The sequence below is a fragment of the Oryza sativa genome, chromosome 5 (genome assembly GCF_034140825.1).
Source record: "Oryza sativa Japonica Group chromosome 5, ASM3414082v1".
Taxonomy (NCBI): Eukaryota; Viridiplantae; Streptophyta; class Magnoliopsida; order Poales; family Poaceae; genus Oryza; species Oryza sativa.
In genome coordinates, this window is record NC_089039.1 from 932,501 (window position 1) to 948,255 (window position 15,755).

Consider the following 15,755-nt stretch of genomic DNA (forward strand, 5'->3'; position numbering starts at 1 on the left):
CCCCATCACCCCCGGCCCGCCGCCATTGTTGGGCGTGTGCTGCGATGGATGCATCAATATTTGCTCCTAGAATAATTACTCCTTGGTTTACACGAGTTTTAATGTAAGCTGGAAGAGATTATTCTCATGGGTGTGTTTTAGTAGACATCCTTCCTACCACTTACTTATGGGAATGTGGTAGAAAGATTATGAATGTAAGCTGCGAGGTTATGAGATAACATTTTATATAGTATTAATTTGAGGCTTGATTGATGTCATATATATTGCCTTGCATGATAAATATCGATCTCAATAATTCTGTAGGTACACCATAAGGCTTTGGGCATCGCTAGCAAACAGGACGGCTTGCGACCAGCTAAACCCTAACCACTGGCAAAATGCTTCGACAGTGCTATAATGGTGGGAGAACACAACAAACACATTAGGAGTTCCGAAAAAGGCGACACACCCTAACTTTGTTAGTGGCCTGCGAGATTTGGAATGAAAGAAACTGCATAAGCACAAAGAGCTCCCGATGACCAGCTTGCTAGCAAAGGTGAAGGAGGAGGCCAAAATTTGGGTCTTGGCAGGCGCGATAATTCTCCACGATTGGCTTAAATTTTAATTTAGCTAGGCCAGACCAAAGGCTCATTGTATGTACAGCTCTTTTCTTTTGTAAAGTTTACTTCTTTTATATTCAATGAATTTTTTTCTTCCTTTTGTGATTATTAGGAGTTAGTTTTTCTCGACTTAGATTTGCAGCTACTATTTTTTTTATATAAGCTCTACTACTCTAAATAAAAGTGTTACGCGCACAGCTAGCTGTCCCCAGAGTAAAATGATTAAAAAGAAAATGATAATCTCGACCGTCTTAGGTCCTGTTTCTTTCAGTTTGGGATTATTATAATCCAGATTATTGGGAGTAATCTGAAAGAAACAGACAACGTATTGAAGTAGCTTATTATAATCTGGAGCCCAGCTTATTATAATCTGATAAGCTCATTTAGGTGAGCTTTTTTCATATTATTGGGTGAAAATTACCCACCATGCCACCCCACTCCCTCTTTAGACTGGCAAACCCTAATAATTTAGGCTCTAATAATCTAGAAAAGAAACAACTAACCGCTTATTCTATTACAGATTATAACAATCTAAGTTATAGTAATCTGACTCAATAATTTAGATTATAATAATCCCAAGCTGAAAGAAACATGGCCTTAATCTATCATCCTTTGTAGCCTCTATATAAATAAACTATTATTAAGCACGAACATAATACGAGTTACATAAAACATAAACACATGTACCACACTATATATACACGTATGCCGTATGGTACACTCGCACTCACATAAGCGTGCTCCCCTAACACCAACATTTTACTACCCGCTCATGTATGTAATATATCTGTCAGCATGAGAGTCGGTTGTTTTCTTTTCTATGAGATATGTATGCATTGTACCTAAGTTTTGACGTGTGAAGATGATTTAGGTCCTGTTCGTTTCAGCTTAAGATTATTATAATTTAGATTACTAAATTAGATTACTCTAAGCTGGATTATACTCCCTCCATCTACTTTTGATAACTATATTTATTTGTTTCAGTTTACTCATAATAATTCAGATTATAATAATTTTAAGCTTAATCAAATACGGCTTAGTCGTTGATTCTGACGAAGAAGAGGAGTTTCTTATAGGTGGTGTTAAGACGAAATGGATGAATAATGCTTAGTAAATGTTAATGATGTGAAGACCGCATAGCGCAGTGGATTAGCGCGTCTGACTTCGGATCAGAAAGTCGTGGGTTCGACTCCCACTGTGGTCGTCTTCTTCTTTTCTTTTTTTTATCGCTGATTAATCTGGTACGTTGGATCGTAGTAGATTGGACGGTCCAGATGCTCTCTGCTGCTGCTGCTTGTGGTCTGGACACCGGAGAGACTCACCGCGGCAGAGTTGAGTACTCGCCGACGACGAGGCCGGCGGCTGCGCGCCACCTCGCCGTTTCCCTCTCCGCCGCATCCACACGACGACACATGGCCTCCGCCGCCGCCGCCGCCGACCCCGGCGCGGCGTACAAGCTCCTCCTCTCCTGCCCCGCCGGCCTCCCCAGATCCCGCGTAACCCTCCTTACACAACCTCTCTCTCTCTCTCTCTCTCTCTCTCTCTCTCTCTCTCTCCCGGCGTCTGATTGCATGAGCACCTGCTGATGCTGCTGTTCCCCGGGGCCCCCGATTCGACGGCGGCAGCGGCAAATCTGACCCTTTCTTTGCCCTTTTGCCGTTTTTTCTGCCCCTCACGCTGTTCTTCCAACTCTTTCTTGGTGGCACACGATCTAGTACAGTACATAATAACAAGCAACTGCCCGATCATTTCCTTTTATTTTTAGTATTATTAGAGCTTATTATTATTCATCACTCCACATGCTCATATGGATTTGAACTACCATGTCCATATAAGAGAGACTTTGCAAAAATAATTGCCTTTTTTTTAGCTAGCTGCTTGGATTGTTGTACTATATAGCTACTACTATCGTGTTGACTGTGTTACGGATTTCTTTAGCTTCTTAAGGAGAAATGCTATGATATTGTCGATACTAGTTGGGGGTCGATTCGATGATTGCTCATGTTGTATGTGGATTTGCAGGTTTCGGTTAAATTTGATCAGTCATTCGATCGGATTCCCCATCCGGATGCAGCCTTGGAAGAATCAATAAGTGTGGTATAAATTGTCTGCCTATGCACTTCTAGTGATTGTTGATCCAATAGCACGCATGGATGTTGTTTATATTTCTTTGGTCCTGTAGATATGGAACCAGAGACTTAAGCAGAACCCGTCGTCGTACAGCGGCACAAAATTTCGGGTATTTACCTCCTAGTTATATCTTGATATTCCGTTTTCCTGCTCCATTGTGGTGCTTGAAATTACTGCCAAACACCTTATATTGAGCTCACACCATTTTTTTGATTTATAAGGTGTTTACACATTTTGTGAGTATAACTTTGTGTTTTTTCATGAACAGTCCAATAGTATTTAGATCTTATGACACAGAAAAGGCACCTTTGAATGCAAATATGAAAACACTTTCCTGTGATCATGAATTACTGTTAGTTACAATATATTTGTTATGTCGATAGAAAAAAATGTTGTAACACAAATAAATTCCATTGTTCAATTTTTTAGACAACATAATCACAGTCATTCCCATAATCTGTCATCATCCAAATAATCTTTGCCTTCTCTACCTAACAACGAATATTAAGTAGGTTATGGCCATTTCTTTAGCTTGCCTTGTTTCTTTTTGAGCTGAACAGGTGCGATTGCAAAAATTTCTGGAATATACTGCCTTCAGCTGATATCTCTTTAAGTACTAGATTTCATACTTTGGCCTCCAACTAATTTCAGTATGGAGGACACGCTGTGCACTACAAAGATGAACCAAATAAGGAGTATTGTGTTTCACTTCATTTGGGTCTCACAGATTACAGGTTCGCTTGGGATTTCACATTCTATTACAATAGCTAGTTACCTACTCTTTTGGAAAATAAATTCTGGCAGCCATACTTTCTCAACTGTTTTACATTGTCGTTCTAACCTTCTATGTGGTATTCCCAACTAATATCTCTGTTTATAACGATGTTATTTCCTTGCACATGACAGCACATTTGTGGGAACAAATCTTAATCCATTGTGGGAGAAATTTTTGGTCCCATCTGAAGGTAACTAGATTTTAGAAACTTAATCACGTGTGCTACTTAGATCAGGGCCTGTTTTCACCTCAAATTTTCCATCTTTAGTTCCATGTTATCTCGGGAGTCAGGACTTATCTTTTTGTTTCATTGCTTTACCTTTTGAGTTTTGAAAATGTAACTTCTTAAGACATATCCATCCCATGTTGTTTCCCCTACCACTCTCGTATATTGTTTTCCTCTATATAATGTTTAACCTTCCATTATGCTGATGAAATTACTGCCCCACGAAAAAATATTCATAAATTTTCAGTACATAGCATATGCTCATACTACATAGCACAAATCAGCCTTGAGCAAAACAGTTCCTCTCACAATCTGATCTGTTTAGATGATTCTGTGCATTGCCAACACATGTCGAATCCACTGGGAAATGGTGCAATTGTTCAAACATCTGATGAAAAGATCATCGTATTGCAAAGAAGCTACAATGTTGGGGAGTTTCCAGGTTACTTTGTTTTTCCTGGAGGACATTCCGAGGTAAAATTTATTTTTTCCCCTAGTTAGATCTATATTTGGTTCAGCAAGGTGATCTAATTCTTAATTTTGTATTGGATAACTGTATGATATTTTTCTCCCAAATGTAATGTAAAAACATCTACTGAGACAAATGGTGGACCTAAGTTATTGAAAGTCTTTGGTATTTTGATTCTACATGACTTACGGGATTATTGATTGAGTAGTCGCTCAGTAATATACATGGTTCTTATGAAACTGAAGTTCATCTGTATATCAGCCACAAGAAATTGGAATCTTGGCACATCAAACTGATGAAAAGGACCTTGCTGTTCTCAACGAAAGAGTTTCCCAAGAGATGTTTGATGGAATCATCCGTGAGGTAGTTGAGGAAACTGGAGTGCCTTCTAATTCACTGGTAACAGACCCACCTGCACTTTGTCTTGTATACAGCTAAATACTACATCAGCAGTCAGCATATAATCCATCAGCTTTTTTGTGAAGTTTACTGGTTGATATAAGGGAAAATATGTAGTGCAAACCACATATGTAGTGGAAACTTGGAAACTACCGTTGGATCGAGAAATGGACGTCCGAGATTCGTCCACGTCACCATGAGTTAAAATTTAACTCCTAGTAAAATTTTAACTCATGAGTGAATCTGCGAGTTAAATTTTAACTCAGGGTGACGTGAACGAATCTCGAACGTTCATTTCTCGATCCAACGGTAGTTTCCAAGTTTTCACTATATATGTGGTTTGCACTAGATATTTTCCCTTGATATAAGCTGGCAAGTTGTTATCAAATTGTTCTTTTAATTGTTTCTACATACCACATACAAGGAGATTTGTATGTTTTTTGGGGGCTAATTATCCACATTTAATTTCACCCAGACAGAGCCTGTCTTCATTGGAATTTCTCGCCGGGAGATGAATGTTAGGCCAACTGCATTCTTTTTTACAAAATGCAACATAGATTCAGGTGGAGTGCATGAATTATATTCTAGAGCTCAAGATGGTTTTGAATCTACAAAGATGTATGCAGTCTCAGAGGTGAGCTTAGTTGCATTAGCAGCACAATTTTCTTTTCTTTTTTTTTTTTGGAAACCGAATTAGCAGCACAATTTGATCCCCATGTGGCTTTAGGATTCCTCTGACCACAAATTGTATGTTTGAATCACAGGAAGAGCTACTAGGAATGACCGACCGAATGCCTGGTTGCCACCGTGGTGGCTTTGCTCTCTATGAAATGATGAAGACTGCTGCCAAAAAATCATGAAAATGAACAATAGTGATGTAAGTGCGCATTCAGATCATCTTATGCCAAACACAAACATGATGTTGCAAAGCTGCGGTGGGCAAAAGAGGAAATCAATCGAGCATCTCCCTTTTCAACCATCCATTGTTGACAATCATCATTTTCCACTGCTTAATTGAGATCATCGCAGACATTCCTAATGTGCCTATTTGATCTTCTTCTGCAGATTGAATTCTTCTCTAATATCATAAAATAAACAGGGAGAGAGATTGGCGTCACAAGAAAACAATACAGTAGTTACTCCTTTTCTCTGGAGCTGATGCATTTTCTTTCCCCTTGTTGCACTGAGAGTTTTTCAGTACAAGTGCGGAAGAAATAAGTTCTTATTTACATTCTCAATTTATTTTTTTATTTTTTTATCCTACATTCTCACTTTGTTGCTTGGAATTGATGTTGTAATTGAGACCATCGCACTCGTGACATGATTTCTATCTAATCAAAATTCTTTCAGTTTCAGATGTTTAATGTTTACTACCTATTGCTACTCGTGCAATCCGCCACTGAGAAAGATACTACGCCATATGCCTTCGTCTGACGGAAACGTAATATCAGCTAATACGCCTTCTTAGCAAGAATACGTGTGGGGCAGAAAGGTCACCATCGTGGGCCCCACCTGTCAGCGATAACCCCCTCGTCGTTCTCTTCTCCCCCAAAACGCTAACACGAGTGAATCGTGGAACTCGTTCGATCTCGCCCTCGCCGGCGGCAAGGCAACCGTCTCCTCCTCCGCTCGCCGTCGCCGTCGACGTCGCCGGCGGCATCATCACCACGCTACGGCGAGAGTGGCGTAGCCGTGTAGACAGAGAGGGAGATAGCGAGGGATGGACGCGGAGCTCCTGGAGCTGCAGCGGCAGCTGGAGGCGGCACAGAGCGCGCGGTCGAGCGTGCGGCTGTCGGAGCGGAACGTGGTGGAGCTCGTGCAGAAGCTGCAGGAGCGCGGGATCATCGACTTCGAGCTCCTCCACACCACCTCCGGCAAGGAGTACATCACATCCGTACGCCCCCGCCTTCCCCTTCCCTTCACCCTCACCTCGCCGCATCTCTCCATCTATCTACTTCCCCAATCCCTCGCCGATACTTTCGCTAGAATCAGATTTACCTGTAAAACAGCCTCTGATACATACAACGCAGTGTAGATTGTTCTGGATTTGGGGACTCTGGTATTGACTAATGATGTTAATAATGGGAATGATGGACTCCGCGTAGAAATTATGGGCGTTCGGTATCGTCAAAATGTCGAATCTAAACACTGCCGATACTGAGTACCCCTCCTCCTTGATTGCTTTAATGCTAGTATTAGGTACTGAACTGAAAATTGGACTTACAATTTTGGGATGATTGCGATTAAAGGATGCCGACCATTAGATTATTGCGAGAGAGCTTTCACTTCGAAGCAGGGAACAACATGTAAATTTGGTTGGATGGAATTGGCATTTCCGAATCGGATACTGGTTGTGTTCTATCTATATTTTGTGAGGACTCATAATTTGGTTTTAGTATTTAGATATTCTGGTCCACATGTACATTTTAATGTCTGTGCAAATTGAAGAGATTAGGTGGAATTTTACCTATTGATTATTACTACATATTCCTCTTCAGCAGTTCAGTTCAAAGCACTTGCTTAACTGAGGATTCATTGTTCTTAGCTTATTCATGCTCAACTTGGTTTGGCAGGACCATCTGAAACATGAGATCAAGATGGAGATCAAGAAACGCGGACGTGCATCACTGGTAGATTTGTCAGATATACTGGGGGTGGACCTCTACCATGTTGAGAGACAGTCACAGAAAGTCGTTGCAGATGATCCATCTCTTATGCTGATCAACGGCGAGATCATGTCACAGTCTTACTGGGACACTGTGACAGAAGAGATAAATGAGAAGTTGCAGGAGCGCAGCCAGATTGCCTTGGCTGAGATTGCTGCCCAGTTGCATATTGGATCAGAGCTGGTTGTCAATATCCTTGAGCCTCGGCTTGGAACTATTGTAAGTCTGCTAGTCTACCCTTTTAATGGTTTTTATCATTGGCTATTTTTTCTGCTAATCTATATTTATACTTCGATAATCTAGATGTAATCTGCCATGCCAAGCATCATAGAGATAGTTAGTTAGCTTGTCCTAATAATTAAGTTATTAGTCGAAGAGGGCATTTTAGACACAATTATAGGAGCTTAGTCCTTTCCTGCTTCTGCTGCTTCAGCTCACAATTTATGGACATTATTTTTTTTCCTAATTTCTGGTACACGAGTCACTGTTTCCTAATATTTATGTGGCTGTGCCATTTCTAAAGATCATCATTGTCCCAATTATTTGTTTGATTGTTTCTACCTTTCTCTAGAGTACTGATGCCTTTTCATGTCTCCAAAGTCAAAAATGTATTATGAGTTGTGTTTTATACTTTACAACAGAACTGCAAAATCATGCAAGAGACCATAGCTACAGTCAATCTGAACAGACCCTTCTTACTGCACCCTGGCATTTTCAGTTCTCATTCAAGCAAAATGACACTATAGAAAATTCTCCTTTCAGGTTAAAGGAAGGCTAGAAGGTGGTCAGCTATACACTCCAGCATATGTCTCAAGAATTACTGCCATGGTCCGTGGTGCCGCTAGGGGTATAACAGTTCCAACAAATTTGCCATCTGTTTGGAACAGCTTGCAGCTGCAGCTCCAAGAAATGCATGGTGCTAGTGGAGTTTCTGTGGAAGGTTCATTCTTCCAGTCCATTTTCAATGGCTTACTGAAAGAAGGTGTTGTGCTTGGATCAGTCCGTGCAGGAGTACAGTGGACACCAGCTGTAAGATCCGTACTTTTTTAGTTCGTATTCTTAACACTTAAGCTATATTTGACATTGTGGCGATTTTCTTGTTTTTTAGGTTTTTGCACATGCTCAAAAGGAGAGTGTTGATGCCTTTTTTTCACAGGTTAAGAAATTTCTTTTCTCAATTATGCAAGAGAACTGCATCATATCATTACATTAAGAAGAAGAGGTTTAAATATTTACAAGACACCCACTGCCGTGGAGATGGAAAAGGAAAGAAAACAAACCACCAAAATCCTCCAAAATCAAGAAATTTCCAACTTATAATTTAGTTCCTACAATTTATAATATGTTAGAAGCATTAGTAGCGCAACTGGACCATATATTTATCTGGGCAAGATGACAACTTTGCATGGGTATTTCATATATAACCACTGGACATATTCTTCCTTGTGCGTGCTCATGCACAAACTGGCGAACAGCTTTACCATATGTTGTTACTCAAAATTAAATCTCTAGGTCTGATATTTAGCAAGGATATTGAATTCTGAAACATATGCTAAAATATAGTTATGCATTATCTCCTGTTTGTAACTTATTTGTCTTCTTTCAGAACTCTTACATCGGATACGAAGTGCTTCAGAAACTAGCAATTCCTCAGCCTAAACAGTATTTGGAGGTAATGGAAGCTGTTAATGTGCCTTTACTGTTCAAATCATCGGTATGTTTATATTAACAATATTGTTCTCTTCTATAGGCCAGATATCCAGATGGTATTGCACTGGAAGCTGTTTTTGTTCATCCTTCTGTTGTTGATATGCTAGATGCTGCCGTGGGTGATACAATTGAGAATGGACAATGGTATTGTTAAATTTCATGTCTCCTCCAAGGTTAATTGTGATTTGTCACTGTTATCTGCTATGAGCTCCAAACTAAAATATAAAAAAAGAGCTGAATTTGCTGATGTTCTCCCTGTGTACATGGTTGGAACTTCAGAACTATTACAAAGAGTTTATATGATATAACATGAGAAAAGGAAAGGGAGTAAGCTAATCAAGCTATAACAATATATGGAGATAGACTAACAACTAACTTCAGTCCACACTTCACAGAAAGTCATTTACACAGATGAGATTTGACCGAGAGGCCTAAACCTTTTTAGTAGTGCCAACATGTTTTTTTGCAGCTTTTTCCTAATTGATTGTTCGGAGTAATCTGTTTTGCTGATGTGCCCTGGACTTCTCTCATTGCCTATCTTTGATGTGTCCTTTATTCTTTCAGGATTGATGCTCTTTCAGTCCTTCCATCGTATATCACTGGCCCTGATGCAACCAAGATATTGTCTCTCTGTCCATCTTTGCAGAAAGCGATCAAGGTTGGTGTCTTTAAAGTAGTTCAATTTTGTAGATTTTTCATGATAACTCATTAAAATACTTGTTTGCAGTCTTCTAAAGCAGTGGTATTTGGAGAATCATGTGTCTTCAGTAATGCATTCATCAAGGTGAATTGTCAAGTCCCGCTTCATGGATTTGTTAAAATCTTTGATGCATTCATATCCTTTTTTTCATGTCCCTTATATATCTAAATGAGTGTAATTTTCTGTCCTTTGAACCATTTTAGGGTATTTTTGATAGACTTGAGAAAGAGATGGACTCGTTTGGCATTAAGCATAGTGCTGGACAAGGAAAACCCTCGAATATGAGCAGTGAACATAGGATAGGATCTGATGGAAAAGATCTTGGTGATAATGACACCAGCAGTATAGGTGCTTCATCTGACAAAGGTCCAAAGAAGAAAAGAGGGAAAGTTTCGGGTTCTGCCAAAGGTGCTGCAGTTGAAAAGGATGATGACAATGAAGAAAGCATTCCTGTCAAGGGCAAGAAAGCTCATAGGAAAAACAAGGATGCTGGTTCTTCTGGTGATGCAAAACATGGTGGTAAAAAAGCATCAGAGAAAACGAAAGAGGACAATACAAACATCTTTCCAGATGATTTGATAGAGCAAAAAGTTTTGACTGTTGCTCCAGAGTTAGAAGAGTTGGGAGGTCAGGAAGTTAACAACATTGACATGATTGTTTCTACTGTGTTTAAAATTTTAATTCTAGAATTCTAACTATTTTCAGGCTCAGATGACTTAAATGGACCACTTAAATTACTGTCTTCCCACCTGAGGCCAATGCTTATGGACGCATGGATGAAGAAAAGGAACACTATGCTGTCAGAAAATGCTGAAAGGAGGCGGCGCTTGCTTGATAATCTGCAAAAACAGCTAGATGAGGTAATCTTCTTTTGAGTTTTGACCACCCATCCATATGTTATTTTTCTTTCTGCGTTTCTATTGATATTTTTTAATGTATTTGTCTATTGTCATCAGGCTGTCCTGGATATGCAACTCTATGAAAAATCTCTGGATGTATTTGAGGATGATCCTGCTACCTCTGTAAGCTGCTACAGTCATTATCTTCACAAGATTGATTGCCACCCAATAAATCAGTATCATCTACTTATGGTAGAATCTTCTTTCCTGTTTCCAGGCAATCCTACACAAGCATCTGCTAAGAACTATGGGTGCTCCTGTAGTTGACAAAATTTTGCTTACACTGGTAACTTAAATGCCTGTCTTCAACTTCATAATTTTGAAAGGATTCTTTGTTATACTCTATGTTTCAGTTTTCTCAGTTTTGCTTTACACTTGTAATATAGTTATATAGACCGCTTCAGATGAACAAGAATCTCGCGGATAGCTTTCTGCACTAGTTGTTTCCCTGTTTGCTTCTTGTGCTGTCTGTTGAAGAAATAGCAAATTGTTAGTATCTTGACCATTGTATATACTTTGCATTGAATCGCTGATAGCACAAGGACAACAAACTGAAGAATGGCATGGATGTTGAAGACAGTGAAGAAAATGTTCAATTAAGCACTGCTGACCGTACTTCTCTGGTATAGTTCTCCCTTTTTTTCTTCCTCAATGTATTAGGTGGTGCTTCCAGCAGTGAACCTGAGTGATAGTTTCATTTGGTTTAACTTTCTGTGCTTGTTTGTGATTTGGAAAATAAACTTTAGGCGAAGGATCTTCCTGGGTCATTGTCGGTGAAGGCCCAAGCTTTAGCTGAAACACTGGAGGGAAAGGTTCGACTTTAACTAAGTTTTTATTTTCACATTTTCTTATAATATCTATTATTTCTGGCAACTGTGTTAGCACCAAACAATTTAACATGACACACGTGTGCACACAGAAAAAAGAAGTGGGGGTCCCTGGGCTATGAATGGCTATTGGTCAATTAAGAATTAATGAATGAAACTATTCATTCTTGGGACAATGAATCTAGTATCATTAAAGAATTCATACTCGAAGTTTTCTGCGTTATGGCTCTTACCAGTTATCAGACTGCAAGATGCCATATTGTAGAAAACACAAACAGCTTCATAATAGCTTGCATCCTGCCTAAATCCTGTAGGAACTAGAACCTTATTTATTTGTGGCAATTTGCCAAATGTTCATGCTACCAATAAATTGATTTTCTAACACTAGGTAAATTAAATATGCAGCACAAGTCCGTCAAAAACATTCACCAATGAAGATTTTGAAGTATTGAATCTTTAATAGATTATATATTGTATTATTTTGCGCAAAGGCATTTCTTAGTCAAACTATAGCTTTACAAGATGGCTCAGATATGAGATCGTGCGTGTAAGAAGTACTCCCTCCATTCCATAATGATCAGCGCATAATGAAAGTAGAGATATTCCGATTTGATCAGCGTATTAACACTGGTAGCATGTGCATGTCGGATGGATTAACTAGTTATCACAGAGATCGAGTAGGCCATCCGATTTTTGAGCTGCATGCAGCACGGAACATCCCTTGCATGTGCAATCATGCAGCGGCAGTAACGTCGTTTCGTTTCTCCAAGCCGATTAATATGGAGATTAATTACAAGGATTAAATAGAACATGGGTAGTGGGTCTCTCCTTGGTCTTGATGCCACAACAAAATATGCTGATCATTATGGAATGGAGGGAGTATGTTGCATAGTGTATATCTAATATTCAACGATATTAAACTTCTCTAAGTTGTCATAAAAATGTTTGTACTCCTAAGCAGCGAGTTCATTGTTGTGTGGAATGCTAATAGTAACAGTCAACTGCTAAATTTCGGACATTGAACAAAGTCTGTGACATTACATATCAAAATTGGATGTTAGTTCTTCCTAACCTTTTCCTTCTAATACATTGCAGCGGTTTGATTCATTTATGGATGCTTTAAGGGATACAGCAGAGGAAAGGTATTTGTGTTGTAACTGCTTTCCACAGCATCTGAACTATCAAAATGCTTATTACCTTTTTTTTAATTGCAGTGGCTTGTTATTTAAGAAGCTTGATAAAAGATTAGAGAGATCAATGCTGCATTCATACCGCAAGGTATGTTCTTTGGGTATCTTTGAGTGTACCACATTGTCTGATGTTTGAACTGCTAAACCTGATGAGTGTTACTCTTATTGAAAAAAAAATGATGCTAAATATAGTAAGCAACGTGCAAAATGCCAAATGGCAACTCTGTTATTTGGCTGATAGGTTAAGTGTCTTTAAATTTATATTGCTATTTATCTGACACCTCAATTTCTTATATGATATGAAGGACTTGACGGCACAAGTTTCTTCAGAGAATGATCCGATTTCCTTCCTCCCAAAAGTTGTTGCTCTACTTTTTCTTCAGGTTTGTTTGATTGTGCTACCTCTGATTATTTTCTGTTCTTCGTTCAATACTTTTGTATTGATCCTGAGAAACAGCATATTATATTCCCTTTAATCTTTTTTGTAGGCGTATAATAAAGCTCTTCAGGCGCCTGGAAGGGCAGTTGGTGCTGTTATCGCACTACTGAAGGTAACTAATTTACTTTTTATCTGTTTAAGATACACTCGATGCAGTTGAAGCAGTATATAAACTTTCTTTCAGGATAAGATACCAGCTCCAACATACAAGGTTTTGGCCGATTATCACAGCACTACCGTGAAAGTTCTAGCACTACAAGCTGCTGCTACTGAGGATGTAAGTCCACTTATTAAACCATTTCAAATTTGTCTGCCTATTAAAGAAGGATTGAATGTTATTAACTTAGAAGTCATGAACTAAAGTGCTGATGCTTGCATTCATAAACTAACTTGGGTCGTTTCCATGCAGGGGGAAGATTGCGCAACTGATCGAATGCTAGAGAGGAAGGAAGATCTGGAAGAGAGGCTGATGCCAGAACTGAAATCCCTGGTCCTGGGCACAAGCAAAGAATGAGCAGCATTCTGGAGCTGCCTTGCTAGCTAGACTTATGTCTGTGCATATACACTGGGCGGGGCTATCTTCGTTCCTTGCATCCTCTGCGTTGATCTTCTTTGCTCTATCAGGAAGTAAAAAAGAGCTGGGAAGTGGTCTTCTCTATAGATAGAAGAGAAAATGGAAAAAGGAGAAATGCACCATCGTTTGGGAAGTTGATGTGAACATCTGATTGACATCTCTCATGTAATTTAGGGCATGCATTTCAGCAAATGCTCAGGCTAATTTTAGTGGCCGAAGGCATCTGAATTCACACCTGAATCTGAATCTTGAACTTGATGCTGCTCGGTTTTGTAGCGACAGATAATGAACTTTTCAAAACACCTGAAAAACACATCATGCCGACCAAAGATTGATCTTCTACGCCTTGTCGGTTTTGTAGCGACAGATAATGAACTTTTCAGAACACCTGAACTGCGCCGCTGCTTGACGCCGTGCCTGGCCAGTGCAGAGCTCCGACGTGAGATGGGCGCATCCTCCTCGTCGGTGCTGCAGCATATCCACGACGGTCTGCAGCAAGCAGGTCGGCCGGGAACATGGAGTTCGTGGATAGGTTACTTTTGTTTTATTTTTTGAAACCGATGGAATTCTACACTTTGACATGAAGCATGCAAAAACAAGACTCTCATCGATCTTGCTGGTCAATTGCTCATCAAATTTCGAGTGATCGATAGATGCATGAGTTTCTGTCTGTTTTGGCAAAACAAAGCATGTACGCAATGATCCTGATTGATTATTACATGCAGAAGCAGATGCAGTCGTATGTGCAGGGTCGTATCATCAGCTAGAATCAGTTCCGCCTGAAAAAGGGTTGATTCCATTATGCAGAATTGAGAATGAAGCTGGTGTAACGTGGAGTACTACTTCTGATAAAACTGGCTTAATTAAGATCGATATACCAGCTAGCTGGTTGATTGGCCAAGGCAAAACACACATGAAATGAAAAGATGACAGTCTAACACACCGGAGATATATTGCATCTGATCAAGGCGATCACAGATTCCCCACCAAAAGAGACACCTATTACTTCTAACAAAAAATAGGGACTTCATAGTTCTTTAAGATTAAAAGAGAAATAATGTCTGTCAGTCGTGGACAGCAATTGCAGATGACCGGCCGACTGCCAGTTCTTTTCCCCTTTTCTTTTCTTGATCTGAGACAGATGGAATTCAGTAGAGGTGATGATGTGCATAGTTTCAGTGAACTAACTGATCATCTGTTCTCAACTTGCGACAATCTAAGTCAGATAACAAGTAAAACCAAATCGACTTAGCATAATTAAGCACAATGTGAAAACAGAGGATCATTGGCCCTCAACGAGATCAACAGAGAAATTTTTGTCGAGACTGTAGCTAGGTAGCACAATTCAAGTAATAAATGAATAATCTAGCATTCTGCCGGGGAACAATACAGCTTTCAGTAAGGAGAGCAATGCTGCCGTCGGCGAGATAACATTCCGGATTCCGTCGGCCATCGGTCAGCATCAGGTGGTGGATTCTTGGTTTCCTCTTGGCCGTTCCCCAAGAGAGAGAGAGAGAGATCATTCATCTGCACTGATAATTCAATCTGGGCCACACCTGCGTCATCTAACGGCTGCTGGAGACCCAAAAAAAAGAAAAAAAAATTCCGTTGCCGGGACTCGAACCCGGGTCTCTCGGGTGAGAGCCGAGTATCCTAACCAGCTAGACTACAACGGATCTTGCTTTGTTGCTTCATGTGCCACATATACATTTCTGAATTTCAGCGAAAAATGGCACAATCTTGTTGATTTGGTGTAGTGTGAGCACCAGCAGACGGATTTTTTTGCTCCACCAAATTACATCATTATATCACTGCATTGTATTGGCAACCACCCAAATTTTTTACTCATAGTATGTACATCCTGTTATGATCGATCAGCATCTTCGTTTTCCTTTAAGGATCATCAGTTTTGTTTGTCACCAACATGGACGCTTGTGCTATTCTCTACTGAATGCAGACATTTCACAAGTTAGCAGTGTAGATATTCGAGAAAATATACTGTGGAAACCACATATTAGGTGGAAACTTGGAAGCTCAGATATGCTACACTCCTCCAAACAAGCTCATAATGTGATCAATTAATTATATGCCTGCTAATAAATTCCACACTAATTAGATTTGCACGGCTTATTAATTATTATTATTTTTGCAA

The 15,755-nt window shown here is 39.7% G+C and overlaps 3 protein-coding genes and 2 non-coding genes across 7 annotated transcripts in view; 4 read left to right on the forward strand and 1 right to left on the reverse strand.

Annotated features, from left to right (window-relative positions):
* The window catches only part of LOC4337628 (classical arabinogalactan protein 9), an 849-nt gene extending 592 nt beyond the window's left edge, over positions 1-257 (forward strand). Inside the window, exon 1 of the mRNA XM_015783562.3 lies at positions 1-257. This exon is cut by the window's left edge and continues 592 nt beyond it. Coding sequence (XP_015639048.1) covers positions 1-70 — 70 coding nt within the window. The 3' untranslated portion in view covers positions 71-257.
* A 1,472-nt stretch (positions 258-1,729) lies between these two features.
* TRNAR-UCG (transfer RNA arginine (anticodon UCG)) lies at positions 1,730-1,803 on the forward strand. Its single transcript has one exon. It is a non-coding gene; the product is annotated as a tRNA-Arg (tRNA).
* Positions 1,804-1,862: 59 nt separating this feature from the next.
* On the forward strand, positions 1,863-5,962 carry LOC4337630 (nudix hydrolase 9). Of its 2 annotated transcripts, none has more exons than XR_003242336.2 (10): positions 1,863-2,095; positions 2,622-2,696; positions 2,782-2,838; positions 3,381-3,463; positions 3,636-3,694; positions 4,056-4,204; positions 4,461-4,598; positions 5,078-5,232; positions 5,363-5,475; positions 5,664-5,962. XR_003242336.2 is itself a non-coding variant. In NM_001428227.1 (10 exons), exons 1-9 carry the CDS (start codon positions 2,012-2,014, stop codon positions 5,456-5,458), a joined length of 900 nt encoding a protein of 299 aa, NP_001415156.1. In that variant the 5' UTR covers positions 1,904-2,011; the 3' UTR covers positions 5,459-5,475; positions 5,664-5,957. The 2 variants fall into 2 exon arrangements, 1 of the variants encoding a protein (NP_001415156.1); NM_001428227.1 differs by having other exon boundaries at positions 1,904-2,095; positions 5,074-5,232; positions 5,664-5,957.
* Positions 5,963-6,165: 203 nt separating this feature from the next.
* On the forward strand, positions 6,166-13,943 carry LOC9266232 (E3 UFM1-protein ligase 1 homolog). Of its 2 annotated transcripts, none has more exons than XM_015783707.3 (20): positions 6,166-6,492; positions 7,172-7,483; positions 8,027-8,293; positions 8,373-8,420; positions 8,871-8,936; positions 9,015-9,118; positions 9,539-9,632; positions 9,702-9,758; positions 9,878-10,301; positions 10,380-10,534; positions 10,631-10,696; positions 10,791-10,859; positions 11,110-11,196; positions 11,320-11,385; positions 12,496-12,542; positions 12,615-12,678; positions 12,896-12,973; positions 13,079-13,141; positions 13,214-13,306; positions 13,439-13,943. In XM_015783707.3, the coding sequence occupies exons 1-20, from the start codon at positions 6,319-6,321 to the stop codon at positions 13,541-13,543; spliced, it is 2,439 nt and encodes an 812-aa protein (XP_015639193.1). In that variant the 5' UTR covers positions 6,166-6,318; the 3' UTR covers positions 13,544-13,943. The 2 variants fall into 2 exon arrangements, with proteins under 2 accessions (XP_015639193.1, XP_015639194.1); XM_015783708.3 differs by having other exon boundaries at positions 10,386-10,534.
* Positions 13,944-15,206: 1,263 nt separating this feature from the next.
* Positions 15,207-15,279, reverse strand: TRNAE-CUC (transfer RNA glutamic acid (anticodon CUC)). Its single transcript has one exon. It is a non-coding gene; the product is annotated as a tRNA-Glu (tRNA).
* Between the last annotated feature and the right edge of the window lie 476 nt (positions 15,280-15,755).